This window comes from Thunnus thynnus, chromosome 21 (assembly GCF_963924715.1).
Source record: "Thunnus thynnus chromosome 21, fThuThy2.1, whole genome shotgun sequence".
NCBI classification, from domain to species: Eukaryota; Metazoa; Chordata; class Actinopteri; order Scombriformes; family Scombridae; genus Thunnus; species Thunnus thynnus.
Genome location: NC_089537.1, coordinates 13426565 through 13441529, shown reverse-complemented (window position 1 = coordinate 13441529; position 14965 = coordinate 13426565). Strand labels below are relative to the sequence as shown.

Sequence of the window (14965 nt, the reverse complement as noted above, 5' to 3'; positions counted from 1 at the left end):
GTTTCTCTGTCTTCGTGTCACTCTCTCACCTCCAGTTTAAGGCTCATGCGTCCAGATACTACCCTCTGCTGTGTGAGATCATGCAGTTCGACCTGATCCCTGAGCTCCGGGCCGTCCTAAGAAAGTTTTACCTGCGTATCGGCCTTGTGTTTCACATCGCGCAGCTGCCTGAGCCTGAGCCGGACCCTCAGCCGGCAAGTGTTGAGCAGGAGACAGACACGGAGGTGGGAGAGGAGGCCGGGGAGGAGGCCCAGTGATGCTGCACCACAAACAGCCTGGAAACATAGAGCTCTAACCGTGGCCTCCACCTCAGATCTGTGCGACTGTGCTGCAGCTCTATGTCACCTCAGGGCCCTCCATGTGGTTTTATGCTGAACACTTGACTTAAACGGCTGATCACCAATCAGCTGTCTGCTACCACCCGCCCGCACCCTTAACCCCCGTCACCACACACACACACACACACGCACACACACACACACACACACACACACACACACACACACACACACACACACAGAGAGAGAGAGAGAGACATGCCTAGATGGTGTACTTGATATCACGATGAAAACAGTCATGTCTTGTACAAGGTGTAGCGATTCCTCCACTGGATAAAACTACTGATAAAAAACTGACAGTTACCCGTATCTCTGATCTGCTCAGAAGGAATATATTTCAAAAAAACGTGTGCTTCTTACTGTATATTTAAAAAAGTAAAGAATGAATGATTTCAACAACATGCAAAAAGACATATTCACTAACTATGAAATGTGACATTTGTCACACATTGATAGTAATGATCTTTCTGTCTGCACCGCAGATGGCTAACATTAGTATTGATAGCCTCTTGGATGAAACTAGTTGTACAGATCTGCCGCTATGTAATATAATCTTATAACACTAGATTTCATTTATTTTTGTTTATTTTTTTTTTCCTCCTCTGGATTTGCTGCACTTGATCTCTTTTTTGAATGCACTGGAGATTTTACTTTTGTGATAATTTATTTGACTGTAACATCTCCTGCAGATTGTCCTATACGAGTACGATTTGTAATTGAACAAGACCGCGGAAAGTGAAGGGTTAAATTATTCCATTTTATATGTTAGGTTTTTAACAGAGACAGATGATAACTGTGCTTATGAAACTGGAAGATGAGAGAGAAACCTGATGCTAGCTGCTTTTGAGTCACTAGTCTGTTTTCATGTTTTTGAGTTTAGTTTTCACTCTTGTGTACAAAATCAAAAGTTAATAATATATTTAATGTTTTTTTTTTCTTTGGTTTGGGGGAAAGTAATATGTATAGAGAAAATGAAAAACGTTAGCTGTGCTTTAAGTATGAATGGGATGTATTCCTGCTCATGGATGTAGAAAACAAAATGTATATGATACAGCAATGTAAAGTTTTCTATGTTGCAAAAAAGATTATGTACAACTTTCTGTACGATACATCATCTGGCATTCTAATCAGGTTCTAGGTCAATAAAGTTTTTGAACTTGGTTGATTTGAAATGTTGAATGACTGATTTTAAATTACATAGCAGCTAGCTGTCTGTTTTTCTACATGAATGAGAAGTCAGGACACCATTAGAATTATAACATTTTATTATAAAATAAACTCTCCAGTGTATATTTATAGTATTAATAAAATAACTACATTATCATGTACAATATGCACCTTACAATACAGTTACTTTTATGGACTAAATCTAATCCTTCAATTCTGTATTGCAGCTTTAAAACTGCTCTTTTCCTGCAGAGAGAAATTGGCCAAAGTGAGTCTTGTGTAAGCTGGTTCTTGTCCAAGCTGACAGACATGAATAGATGTTTTTACTGGCAAACTGTGGTCTCTGAAGCTATGTAATCTAATCAAAACCACAATTACCATGTTAGTCAATGGAAAGTATTTTTAGTTGTTCTCACTTCGGTTAATCCTTAGAGAAACCACCACCCGCATCTAAAGGAAAGGGGAATTGGTGACGGACTAAAGCCTCACTCAGTGCAGTTTCCCATCAGTGGAGACCAGCTAATGGAAGCTATGCGACGCGATGTGTCAGCCAGGGTGGAGCATCCCTCCTGCTGCCTGGCCTCTCTTTACAGCCAGAGCGTTTCACAGCATCCGACGTGCCAGGACGCAGCCAGGCTTCTGTGGCAACAGTCTCCACGGAGACACGCCTCCCCAGGGCAGAACGCAGAGACAAGACATCCACTTCATCACCAGACAGCCCCTCTGAGGAGCACAGAAGCTTATCCGTCACACACTTCTTTATGAAATCAGAGATTAAAAGATGCTGAAAAATTGGCATATATACATATTTTTCTGAAGCATATGTGGGAGAAATCTCCCAAAAAGCAAGTTAAGCTTCAGATAAACTTTAAAAGTATTTTTGCACAAAATGACTGTGTGGACACACTGGATTTGGTCCCCCATCACCTACATTGAAAGCACATTTGAAGGGGATCTTTTACAGTGAGGAAAACCTCTTTCAGTGTTCACTTGGACACCTGATTGTTAAAAAAAAATTGTGAACCTATCCTGGAAGGTGACACCAAGAGGGATATTAATGCCACCTCTTCTGAAGTCTTTCAGTGTACCAACACTCCTCTGTGTCTACACTTTCCAGACTTTAGTTTTATTAGCATTTCATTTATTTGATTATTTCTAATTTTCTTAAATCGTTTCGTCTTACCTGATCTGCCCTTGTGGTCATCAATGCAAGAGTCGTGTCTCGTGCTGTGCTGTTGGTTGCGAGCCCTGACTTCAGATTCAAGGTTCAGACTGGTCGCTGACTGCGGTGACTGGGCTGGCTGGATGTCACGCTCCCTCTGATCAATGAAACATGAAAAAAGGGATCAGCTGGTCAGTATGGACTCTGATTGTCATGTCAATGTTGTAAAATAAGAAAACTAAACAAACTTGTGTTATAAAGTACTGAAAGCATCAGCATGGGATACAGCTCTGGTACTGTAGTGATGTGGATCATTTTGACCTGAGGCAAACGAAAGAATCTATTTACTGATCAGCATCATACATCATAGTCGTGTCTCCTCTGCAGGGCTGTCCTCTCCTGGTGTGCTGGTGAGGGCTGAAGGGATCTCTGCTGATGAACCAGGTCTCTGGATGGATCACCACTGTAAACATCTGACAAAGTCCAAAAGCCATTCATCATTACACACAAACCTCTTGGACAGAAATTAGGGACCTTAAAGTTCATTCAGTCCAGACTATGTCATAGGAAAACAGAGAACTTGGTCCATTCAGCCAAACTTTTCAGAGAAATGAGGCAAGATGGAAAAGAGTATTAAGGAAAGGATTGGAAAAGCCTTCTTTCCTGCATCAAGCTTTAAACAATTTGTCAACTGCCCCCATTCCCAATGCCTGGCACTGTGCTATCACCACCCTGCAGCTGGCACGGGTGCCTTGCACTCAGCTCTTGCTCCAGCTGCAACACAGAGACGTGAGTTGGCATGTGCCACAATTAGCCTGGCACAGAGACAAAGAGCTAAATTAGCCTGACTGTTGTATTGTGGTGTTGTGAGGGTGTATGTAGCTGACCTCCCGAGCTATCTCACCTTTATGGAAAATGTCTGGGGCCTTAGAAAAAGAAATGTGAAGCTTGTCCCTGTCATTTATATCAGTGCGCCATGTCTTCATACATAAAAGAAGAAGTAGTAAAAAAGAACAGGGACACTCTTTACAAAAATCTATATTTAGCCAGGCTTACCAATAAAGGTAGTCTCAGATGGCAAAATGGAGTCTCTGTGGATGCGGTGCCCAGGTCTATTCCTCTGAGAAAATACACACATATGAAACAATAAAACACCTCCTCATTAGAAGAGCAAGCCAAGCATCTACCTATCTAGATGTAAAACGCATAACTGATGACCACTCACAGGATGATGGTGGCTCAGTTGCTGGTCCAAATAATCTGTAGGAAGACAGAGCAATGAGTTAAAGAGAACAACAGTTTGAGGAGATATCTGTGTCTGCTTGCTGACCATGTTCTTCCTCTCTCTTCATAAGCCTGATTTTGCGCTGTTGTTCTCGAAGAAGAGCCTGTTGTTGGATATCCAGACTTTGTGCGTCAGTGGGAGGGTCAGGGAACATGTGACGGACCTCCTCACGAGATGCTGTATCTGAAAAACACAAAGACGAGAAGAGGGAGCTTAGCCCCTATTTGAGGTACTGTCATATATGTGTGTTATAGATGTATTCAAGTGGCTACTAAAGAATAAGAAACATAAGTCCAGGAAATACAAATACTAGACATTAAAAGAGAAATCAGCACTTTACATATTTGATGGGGTAGCGTCTAAGTGCTGCCTTGCTCACTTTATCTGCAGCCTCCCTCTTCTTCCACTCTCCAAAACAGCAGCTTGGCAGTGACTCAGCAGCTCCACAGCCTGGCTACATCTTACACACTACACCATATCAGGTTTGACTGTGCATAATGGATCTGATGCAGCTTTCAGACATAAGGTTGGCATAAATCCATAATTCATATGTGGAGGTTTGATAAGTGATTCATTCAGTTCGTCATGAACTAGCATTTCCTCCTATTTTGCTGGTTTTACAAGCTGCAGCTCTGAATGTCTGTCAGACCCCCGCATTAACTCGGTCTGGGAACCCGTCCAAAGCCATTTCCTTGGTCGCTTGCATTACATTCTCTGTTTACACTGCCAAACTGACTGTCATTGATGGACGCCTCCCATGACCTCATGAGATTAAAGTTTCAGTGTGGCCAGAGGGAGACAGAGGACTGATGAGGCTCTGGAAAGTCTAAACCATCTGGCAATGCCCAGCTGGCGTAAGACTGCAGTGATCCTGCTCCCTCATCCTTACATCAACACTATGACCGAGGCAATTTGAAGAGGGTTCTTCAATGACTTCCTCAAAGTTGTAAAAAGATGTTGGTTCACAGTACAGAAGAAAAGTAAGCAATGCTGAACTGCTCTCATTTCAGAAGGATAAATTCATTTGTAATCATTAGATGTTTGATCAGTTCACCAAAGTAATTGGAGTGATAGAAATGAGATAAAGCATTAACTCACTTTGAGTATTATATAGTAATGTCAACAAATCCTATACTTGAACTTAAATTTTATCCTTTCCTGTATAGAAATGAAAACAGTAACAGGAGAAGAAATTGTTAAGCTACTAAAAAAGTAACAATCAATCAATGTGTATGAATAGTCTTTGTGCAGTTAGGAAGTATCGTATGACCTCTACTGCAGTCATGTGACTGCTCACTACCTCCAGGTCATATACAAGAAATGAACTGGTGCTGGCAGGCAGAGAGTCACTGCTCATGATTCTGCAGTCCAAGACACATTTGAGGCACATAGATTGCACAGAAAACCATCTAAGAGTGGTCTTTTTCTTGCAGGGACCTAAACTTTGAATTAATTTTTTGAAGGCAATCTTGTTAAAATGTTTTAAAAAAATGTTTTAAAATGCTTCACATGATGAAATCTGTGTCCAATTAATCAGTGGCGTTTCCTTCCATTACCCCTGTATTTAAGCTTGTTGAACTCCCGGATGTTTTGCATGTTAACACATGCAGCACTGGAGGAGGGACTACTGGTTGCTGGCTGGACATCTTGTTTGTTCGCCGGTTCAGAGGCATCCACTCGTCGTCCTCTGGGCCTGAGCAAAGAGGGAAAACCTCACTTTGAACAGAGCAACTGCCTCTAATAACACACATATCTTAAATGATTTTCAGTTGTACACAATGACTACAACAATCAGTTCCACTTGATAAGTTAGGAAAGTTTCAAAAGGAATTAAATGTGTGTTGTTTTAAAATAGTAATGACATAACACCTGATGTGTGTGTATGCTTTTCAATTCTTTTAGAAGGCCTAAAGCAAAGAGTTTTCTGTCTAAGCAACTTATACTGTAACCAAAGGAAAGCTGTGAAACTGGCACCAGTTCAAAGCAGTTCTACAGTGATTTGCAATAAACTCATTTGAATATAAGCACAGACTTTACAAATAGATTGTTATACATCCCAATCCAAACATATATTTTTATATACAGGGTGGCTGGAGAGCCAGCCACAAGTGCTGCTGAGGTGCCCTTCAGCAAGACACTGAAACTCTATTGGATACTGCAATGCAGCTGACACCGCTGATCTCGCAAGGTGAAGACAGATGAAAAGAGAATTTCCCTTTTGGGATCATACTGTTACAGTACCGCAGTAATGAGTCTCTGAAACAAATCAAAATGGAAATTAGAAGATAGCCAATTTGACTCAAGTCACATTCGTTAGTTCAGAGCACAAGAATGCCTGCTTTAAAAAAGAAGAGCAAATCAAAATTGCCCCTTTAATGAGATATAATTAGCATTGTGTCTTCAACTCAGTGCGTCTGGGGTGTATTAGATGAAATTGTACCTGAAGGGGTACAGCACCTCTAATAGCTCCTCTAAATGGCTCATTTTCTTTTTATAGCCAGGAAGAAAATGATAAAATCTTACTTATTCTGAGCACACTATGTCTACGCACATTACCCCTGCTGCTCATGGGTGTCTGACTGTAATACCTGTTGGGGGGAGTGTAGTGTGTCTCCTGTTGATCTGTCTGTCCCAGCTGAACCTCCAGTTGTCTCTGCTTTTCTCTCAGGTACCTACGGAGGGCTGACAGTTCTCTCATCACTTCCTGTGTACCATCTGGAGCAAGCAGAGTTAGTGGGGAGAGACAGAGACATGTTTAAGAGGCAATTTAGAAGAGACACATTCATTTTTTTGGGGGGCCTGGAAAACTGATAAGTCAAAAAAATCTCACCTTGTAGCTGGTTTGTTCTTCCAGGGACTGGTCGGAGGTGCGGACCTGAAGCAATGCGCTCCTGTTGTGGAAATTGTGGCCATTGTTTATTTTAGATTTACATCAAAACAGCTGTGATGTGAAAAAATGCATCTGTTACTAAGTAGCTTACAGTCCTGGAGGAAAGTTGGCTCAGAGCAGAAGAAGGTCTGGAGGCCACGAGGTCTGTCTGTTTCTTCTGCAAGGTTGGGATGGGAGGAGATGGATCTCTCTGCAAATTCATGAGAAGAATCTTTTCTTAACAAAGAAAAAACTGCAATCTACAGAACTACTGTCTTTTGGAGTTCACTGTACCTCATTCACCACTGGCGCCTGTTCCTCCTCTCTGTCCTTGTTGCTCTTAGGTACGTTCTTTTCGATCTCCTGTTCTTCCCTCAGTGTCTTTTCCTCCATCGGGCGATGTGTTTTACATTCATGGATCCAACCTTGGTTCTCCAGCCTATGCTGCAGAGAGAGTAAAGAAACAAGTTAGGGTTAGGGTTCAGAGGGAAGCCTGGTGTAAGGAGAAGCCCCTGACTGCAAGGAACAAGGAAAGATGAAGTGCTCTTCATCAAAGCGATGAACTCCTCACCCCAATCTTCTTTTGCTTCCTTTGCTCCTCCTCATATTCCCGCTGTATGTGAGCCCTCTGCTCCGCCAGCCTCTTCTCTTCTTTCTCCTCCTCAATCCTCATTCGTTCTCTTTCCTCTGACTGCTTTCGCCTGTTTTCTTCTATCTGTGTGTAATGTTAACTTATATTTAGAATTTATTTACAACCTCTTCAAAGCTGCTCAGGAACACCAAAGTGGTTGTAGACACTATGCACACACTGAAGAAAATCACCTTCTGTTTGATCAATGTAGCATCAAGGCAGAGTTGAGTTACCTGCATAGATGAGATAGTGAGCTGTGTTCGAGGACCTACCTGCTGTTTCAGGGCTTCTTTGTAAGTGTCGTGCATGTGGAGCTGCTGCGGAGGTGATGGATCAGTGAAACCTGCAAGGACAAGTGAGACAGAGAGGAATCCATCAATGAAGAAAAGGCATGTATGCAGAACACAAAATATGCACACAAATGTATAATACACTTAGATACACTGGATGAAAGGACCAATGAAGAGAGAGAGAGCACTACCTGATATTCGATGGGAGAGAGGTGACCTGGCTTCAGCTCTAGGAGTGTGTCCATAAAGAATCTGTTCATCATTGGTTGGGTTCCTATATGACTCCTCATTGATCCTGTGCATGTGATTCAGATCACCTGAAACACAGTACAGAGAAACATAATCCATCCATCATAAATGTATCTTAGGTTTAGCAAACCTCATTAAAAGAGGGAGTGAGAGCCAACTTACTAACAAGGTTGCCTCTTTGGTCTTTAATTGGAGCACCTCCCCCACTCCTCCCCCAGGGGTTGTAGGCCATCATTTCAGCGTTTATCTTGGCATCATATCGTTCCTTCTCTTCTTTCTCTCTTCTTTTACGCTCCTCTCTTTCTTTGATCTAGACACAAGGCAGGTAGGGTGTTAAAAGTTCATGCATCTCTGACCCTTGAAGCGGGGACTGACTTTGTTTTTTTACTGTATGTCCTCAACTACAGCTGCAAGTAGTGGAGTGCTGGTCTTGCCACAGTTCATGTCTTTAACCATGGGGAAAATGCTGACCCCAACATGATCTGGTCTGTCAAAATATTGAGGTCTGTCCCTAAAATGAGTCATTGTCTAAAGTTTCATCTGGCATCAGTTGGGAGGAAGTCTGTCACAGCAATCACTAGCATGTCAATGGGTTGTTGCCTCATTTAACCCTCACAAAATCCATCAACTACCCACTAGCAGACCACGATGGTGGGCACAAAAATACACAGTCCAAAACACATTTGGAAGTAAAGTGAGCCTGCTTCTTGGCCACAAACTGCAAAAACTACAAATGAGATTGACTTGCCACATGGACTTGATCATTAATTCAGGAAGTCATAGAGACCTGAACGTGTACCTGTTGTTTGAGTGCTTCTTGGTAGTTCATTGCACTCTCTCTCCTCTGCTTAGAGTTGTCTGCAGAAAGCTCTCCAAAGACCAGCGGTGATGCTCTATGATGATCAGTTGCTCTAGAAGCAGACATACAATGTGACAAATGATGATGAGAAGGTACATACAGACACACAGTTAGTTTGCAGTGAGGGCCCTCTTCTGGAAGAGAGAGAAAAAAATCTTAAAACTGATTTTCAGTGTAAAGAATAGCTGTTGCACATGTCTTGAAATTGCTTTAAATTGTGTACACTGAAGTCATCATCTGAATAAATAAATGCCTGTTGCAGAAATCAAGGTGGTACGATGGGCACTGACTCTGTGCGACGACTGTGTCTGACAGAAGGTGGTCTCGGAGAGGGGTTGTGGAAATTCCCAGACAGCTGCACTCCCCCAGGCAAACCATCTAATGAAGAACAAAACAAAGACACAAGACAATTAATACATGCTGATTTAACAGTTTCATCAGCTATCCGCTGCCATAATCTGTCAGCTTTTTTTCCAACATAAAAATTGGCAGCAAACTAAAAATGGAAAGAAAATAAATGTAACCAAATGGACCAGCTGGATGAAGAGAGATCCATCTGGATCTGCTGAACTCATATCCAATAAACTGTATATCCCCTTAGCAATAAAATCAGTTCTGTTGTAAAAGGAGATTTATGAATTGCCATGCCAAGTCCTCTTGGCCATTGATATGGTGATAAAATGGTTCCATAATAAATGGTAATAGTTCTCTACAGACAGAGGTCTGGGAGTTTATGTAAGGTAATGTGAATTACTCCCAATGACTGTGTAGTGTTCCAGTGTTTACTTGAAATTTCTGACCATTTCCCAAAGCATAATGTAGTATTTTAGATGTATTTCCCTAACTCTAAGCAGCCACAGTTTTACACTCATTTCTGTATGATATGAAAATTATTTTACAGAGAAATGAAACTGTACATCTGCATTGCCAAGCAATGAATGACAGTCTAACTTTGACAGTCTGTAAGTAGATTTTCTTACCATGGCAAAATTAATAGAAACCAGTTAAAAACACATTTCAGCATGCTTTTAAATGGCTACAAATAATGCAAAGTATACATATAGTAAAAGGCAAAGGAAGAAAAACATTTCTATAAAATTTAAACTAAAAAAAAGACACTGTAATACTATACTTTGATTGTTGGGATGATTAGGATCTAATGGATTCCTGGTTCCATAGTAGTAATAGGCTTCATCATATGGAGTGTTGTAGGTATTGGCTACAGCGGGAGGTTTAGGAGGAGGAACACCAGCCACTCTGAGAAAACAAAATCATAGAAACTACAATGAATTAACAGTAGAATTGTTATTCATGTGTAGGGTCACAAAGCAATAGTGAACTACCTCGGTATGGTCACCTCTCCTAGCATGTCTGAGAAGCCCCTGTGGTAGTCCTCATTAAAATAGTCCAGAAAGGGGCCACCTTGTGCTGCGCCTGATCTGGACCCAGGCAGCTTATTGAGAGCTGTATTGTTGTCCATGGTCGGAGAGGGAAAGGCTACCCGGGACTTTCCTGGGGGGACCCTCTGTTCTGTGGCCTCTATGGGTTTGTCAGCCTCAGGTGTTGGATCTGGGTCCTTCCCTATGACCCCCACACCTATTCCAGGCTTGTAGGGAACATCCCGTCTCCAGCTGTCATAATGACGATTTACAGCCCCAAACTGCTTAATTCGGTCAGGCTGAAAGAGAGGATACATCACGTAACAGAGATACAAAGATGATCAGGAAATTAGACAACAAATATTGGGAAAACCTCAAGATAGGGTTTTTCTCAGGGCAGTGTTATGCCATCACGTCAAAATATTATCAAGTAACAGCAATTTTGTTTTACCTTTTTCTCAGGGTCTGTGGCTCCAGTCGCAGCCACCTTCAGCTCAAGTTCCTTCTCCCTGAAAGTAGATCACCCAAACCTTAATGTCTTGTTGGTTCACAGGGATGTAGCCAGCTCAGACAGCAAAAAATTTAAAAAGTACAAAATTTTGATTTAGTGAGTAAACACTCACCTCTTCTTGTTTCTCTGCTGTTCAGCAATTTGTTTCAGCAGCTCCTGCTTGTACTGTTCTTTCCTCAACTGAGAGGCCATCTGCTCTTCTGTTGCTCCTGCGTGACAACAGAGCATCACAAACATACAAATTCTGTCCCCTGTGATGCTGAAATAGGATTTTCCAGTGACCATTTCCGTCAATAATCCCACAAGTTAATATGTGTCCAAATACTGTATGTGCATTATGCAGTAAGAAAGGTATTCACCAATCATGAGTCCAGTTGCAAACTTGGCTTTATCCTTGCTGGTAGCAGGTCTAGATCTTGTAGCTGTAGTCATCCTGTCTGGCATTTGCAGGCTACTGAACACACAGACAGTCTCAGACACAGAGTAAGCCAATCACAAACAACATATGAAGGTAACAGCTCAGCAATCAGTTCCCCTCTGAGCCCCACCCAATGACCATGTTACATCATACACTCCCTCACAGTTTGTCCGCAGAGCTTTATGGTCACAGATGCGGAGTGAAGCCTAAATCTCTAATCAATTCAGCTCCTCTGATAGAACTGGGGTGAGTAATTGCTTGCCTGGAGCTGGGCCGAGGCTCACCCTCCATCACTGTTGTGGATGGAGTTAACAGCTTACTGACAGTAGCTCAGCTTGAGGGCAAACAATGGAATGCAATTGCATGTAAGAGAAGTGCTATAGAGCAATAAATGAGTATCGAAAAAAATTTCCATAACTGTCTTGTGCTGTGTTAGTTTGCTTAATGAGAGTACTTTATCAATTGGGAAAACGTATGTGATTTTCCAGGATGATGTAATTGGTTGTATGTAAATTCTGTTGCTATTTAGAATCATTCTGTTGCAGCTTTACAAATCCCATTGCTGCAAGACAAATCGCCCAGAACTGTACATAGAACCTGGTCACGCTTACTCTGACTCGTTGTTCTGATCATGAACACCAGGGGCCTCCATCTCCTTTATGTCCTGAGGGGCTCTGCCATAGAAACAGACAAGACAGATGAAGAGGAACTATATTACCATACCTGACCTTTACTCAATGCTAATAGATTAAAACATCAGTAGCTCAAAATCACAACACAGAAAAAGCTACACCTCTTAGTTCTGCGTTCCCACGTTCTCCTCTCTTCTTTGTACTCAGGCTTTGGAGTGTGTGTGTCTTGCCACCTCCTGTGTCTGAGATCCAACTCCTTATCTTTGTCTATGTTCAGCTCCTCCTCAGAGCTGTAGAGCTCCTTTGGCCTATAGAGGTGCCAACGCCTTCGCTCCTGATGTCCCGGACCCCAAGTCTCTGTGCTTTTTCCATTTTTTCCATTATCCCCTGCCTCAGTCAGAGTGGCAGCATCTCTTGTGGATGCAGCGTGCTCCCTTTGAGGATGGTGTATGTTTGTGTGGCTGTTGAGGATGGGCAAAGGCAGGGGAGAAGCTGGGGAAGAAATGCACACAGCATCTGAGGCTTGACCATGTCCAGGCTGAAAGTGAAAATCTTTGTTTAGTGAGCTGTGTCAACTTGGTAAAAGCAATTCTATTCATTAGAATATTTACAATTGCACCAAATGCACTGTTGCATTGCACATAATCTGTACTTGTTAGTTTATTTATCCTTTTCCTTACTTTACAAGTGACAGGAGATGTTCCCCTCTTTAACCGTCTGGTGTGAGCTTGTCCCTGGAGGAAGAGGTTGTATTCTTTCTTTCTCTCCTCTCTCAGTTTTTCCTGTATGAGAAAGAAATTCAGAGTCATGTCTATGAAGCAGCCATCTTACTCATCTCGGGCAACATCTACAGATCCTATGCAATGTTTGAATCTTATCATTGTTCATTTAATTCTCTGTTGATTTCTAATTAATAAATGAAAAAATGTCTTTAAAAGCATCAACACTCAGTAGTATTTGAAAATTAGACAACCTAATGTACCTTTCCTATATCACAGTTTACACTAACTGCTTATATGCAGTAGGATTTCTTACACCCTAATCAATCCATTCAGGAAGATGTGAGAGGCAGACACTTTTGTCCAAAGTATGGACTTCCCTTTCTTGTGGAAGGAGCTGGAGATTGAACCACCAACCCTGAAATTAACAGTTGACTGGCTCTATCACTAGACTACTTCACCCATGACAGCTTGACTGGCTCTATCACTAGACTACTTCACCCATGACAGCCTGATTATACTATAGATGTTATTGCATCTATTTTACTATTAAAGAAAGACTGAGCTGCATGTCACCATGGAAAGAGTTGAAAGCTCTGTACAATGCAGGTGAGACTCAATCGACCCAGGTGGGACTTGAACCCACAATCCCCAGCTCCGGAGGCTGATGCCTTATCCATTAGGCCACTGGGCCACTATACCTTTTTATAACTTGTAACCTCTAACAAATTTGACGGCACTTGTAGACAAAAACAGTTGGCGTAAGACACAAAGCACAGTACAATCAACAATTTATATAATCTTAAACTGAGGTTGCAGTATATTAACTCCATTAGTGTTGTTGTGAGCATGTCACGTCATGTCATGAGGAAAAGTCCCACTTTGATGACCATGAGGAGTTATCTGCTTCCTGCCAAGTCACACTCAGGGGCACATATTCACCTATGTACCCATCCAAGCACACAGGAACACAGAGTCACTCAGTCACTCACTTTAACTGATACCCTCTCATCAATAGGTAGGGAGAGACCCTGGGGTTGTGGACGAGCTTCAGTAGTTTTCAGATCCTTTTTCTGGAGGAAGAATATGAAAAAGAAGGACAGCATAGTGAGTCAGTAAAATGCGATAAAGAGACTACTAAGTGAAACAAAAAAGGTTTTGGTGATTATTTACTATTCTGAGACATAATCAGACCTTGGCAACATAATTTTTGTAGTCCAGCTGAAGCTCCTGTTGAAGCTTCTGCTTCTTCCTCTCATAGTCTGTTCCCAGCACCAAACCTAAGCCCAAACCTGTAAAATACACAACATATAACCAGGGATTGTATGATGTAACATTCTACTCAAAGAATGCAATGTTTCCACTGTTAAAAACTTGCACAATACCTCTGTCTGGATTAAATGTTATTCCTTGTGCTGCTGATGCTGGAGGCATATCCACAGTGTTTATGTTACATGCCCTTGACTGTAGAGAACACACATGATGTTAAATCATGAATACATGAAGTGTATTTTCTCTTTAACAATCATCAAAGCGTTGATATTTCACATACCTCGATTAGCATACATGAATGATGTGTCACACGTCAGTGATGATATATCTTTGGGTGTTTCCTCTTCATGTTCCTCGACGCACGTATCCAAGTGGAAGTTAATCACTGAACCTGTATATGGCTAAAGAATTAGCCCTGTTTCAATGCTCAGCTATGACTCTGGCTACGGAAGCCATACACAATATTATAATACACCATATAATTAATATTTATATTATATTTCTTCACTGACCAAAACCTGAGAAATGCTGTTGTTAAGATTAACAGCGAGGCGCAAAGCATCTTTCCGTTGCTAGGGGCAACCATGACACAAAAGGTTCTCCTAGGAGAGGCTAACTAAGTTTACTAACACAATGCGGAAAATTGAGGACAATATTCAGGAGACCCGTCTCACCCAGTGTCTAAAAGTTGTTATATTAGTCGATTATACTGGCTTTTTTTTAGGACGTTGGCTGATTTAACATTACAAACCGCGGTGGAAAACAAGTTTACTGGCGGGTTAACGCTAGTAATGAAATACCAACTAGCATTAGCTCTTACTAGTAGCCCTATGAGTCTTGAATTTAGCCTCATAAATGAGCATTAGCTGCAGTTTTATCCTTTCGTCCAAAACTTCAGCCCTCACTAAAGTACAGTCCCAAAGACTTTGAGAGCAAAAGCCCTCACAAACGTACCTGCTGTTCTGAAAAGCGCCGCTAGATGTCAGCGCGTTCCTGTCCGTTAGTTGACGTCTTCCCAGGACCAAACCATGCAATCCGTCAGAGGGGTGTTTATGTTTTAATATAAGTGATAAATACGGTAAGAATCGCTTCAGGTGGAATGATATTGTTATATATAAGTATGTTGCAATGTTTAAAAATATAAAGTATCATAAAATCACATCAATATCTTACTTGTGTAATAT

At 41.7% G+C, this 14965-nt stretch overlaps 2 protein-coding genes and 1 non-coding gene across 7 annotated transcripts in view; 1 reads left to right on the top strand and 2 right to left on the bottom strand.

Moving 5' to 3' along the window:
• Positions 1–1510, top strand: part of arfgef1 (ADP-ribosylation factor guanine nucleotide-exchange factor 1 (brefeldin A-inhibited)) — a 51285-nt gene extending 49775 nt beyond the window's left edge. For both annotated transcript variants that reach the window (XM_067578558.1, XM_067578557.1), the window contains one exon: positions 36–1510. In XM_067578558.1, coding sequence (XP_067434659.1) covers positions 36–257 — 222 coding nt within the window. In that variant the 3' untranslated portion in view covers positions 258–1510. The remainder of the gene's footprint in view (positions 1–35) is intronic.
• Positions 1511–1585: 75 nt separating this feature from the next.
• Positions 1586–14846, bottom strand: LOC137173645 (centrosome and spindle pole associated protein 1). 4 transcript variants are annotated; one of them, XM_067578561.1, is made up of 30 exons: positions 14736–14846; positions 14062–14182; positions 13895–13973; positions 13704–13801; positions 13502–13582; positions 12471–12572; positions 11952–12328; positions 11770–11832; positions 11100–11194; positions 10853–10949; positions 10681–10738; positions 10194–10528; positions 9983–10107; positions 9141–9228; positions 8791–8902; positions 8154–8301; positions 7934–8059; positions 7725–7795; positions 7393–7536; positions 7116–7265; positions 6934–7032; positions 6783–6843; positions 6541–6667; positions 5509–5645; positions 3998–4135; positions 3893–3927; positions 3724–3787; positions 3031–3140; positions 2689–2824; positions 1586–2228 (listed from the first exon to the last, which is right to left on the bottom strand). In XM_067578561.1, exons 2-30 carry the CDS (start codon positions 14071–14073, stop codon positions 2035–2037), a joined length of 3462 nt encoding a protein of 1153 aa, XP_067434662.1. In that variant the 5' UTR covers positions 14074–14182; positions 14736–14846; the 3' UTR covers positions 1586–2034. The 4 variants fall into 4 exon arrangements, with proteins under 4 accessions (XP_067434662.1, XP_067434660.1, XP_067434664.1 ...); XM_067578559.1 differs by lacking the exon at positions 14736–14846 and adding an exon at positions 14294–14726; XM_067578563.1 differs by lacking the exon at positions 14736–14846 and adding an exon at positions 14294–14726 and having other exon boundaries at positions 11100–11191.
• On the bottom strand, positions 13131–13203 carry trnar-ccg (transfer RNA arginine (anticodon CCG)). Its single transcript has one exon. It is a non-coding gene; the product is annotated as a tRNA-Arg (tRNA).
• Positions 14847–14965: the final 119 nt, after the last annotated feature.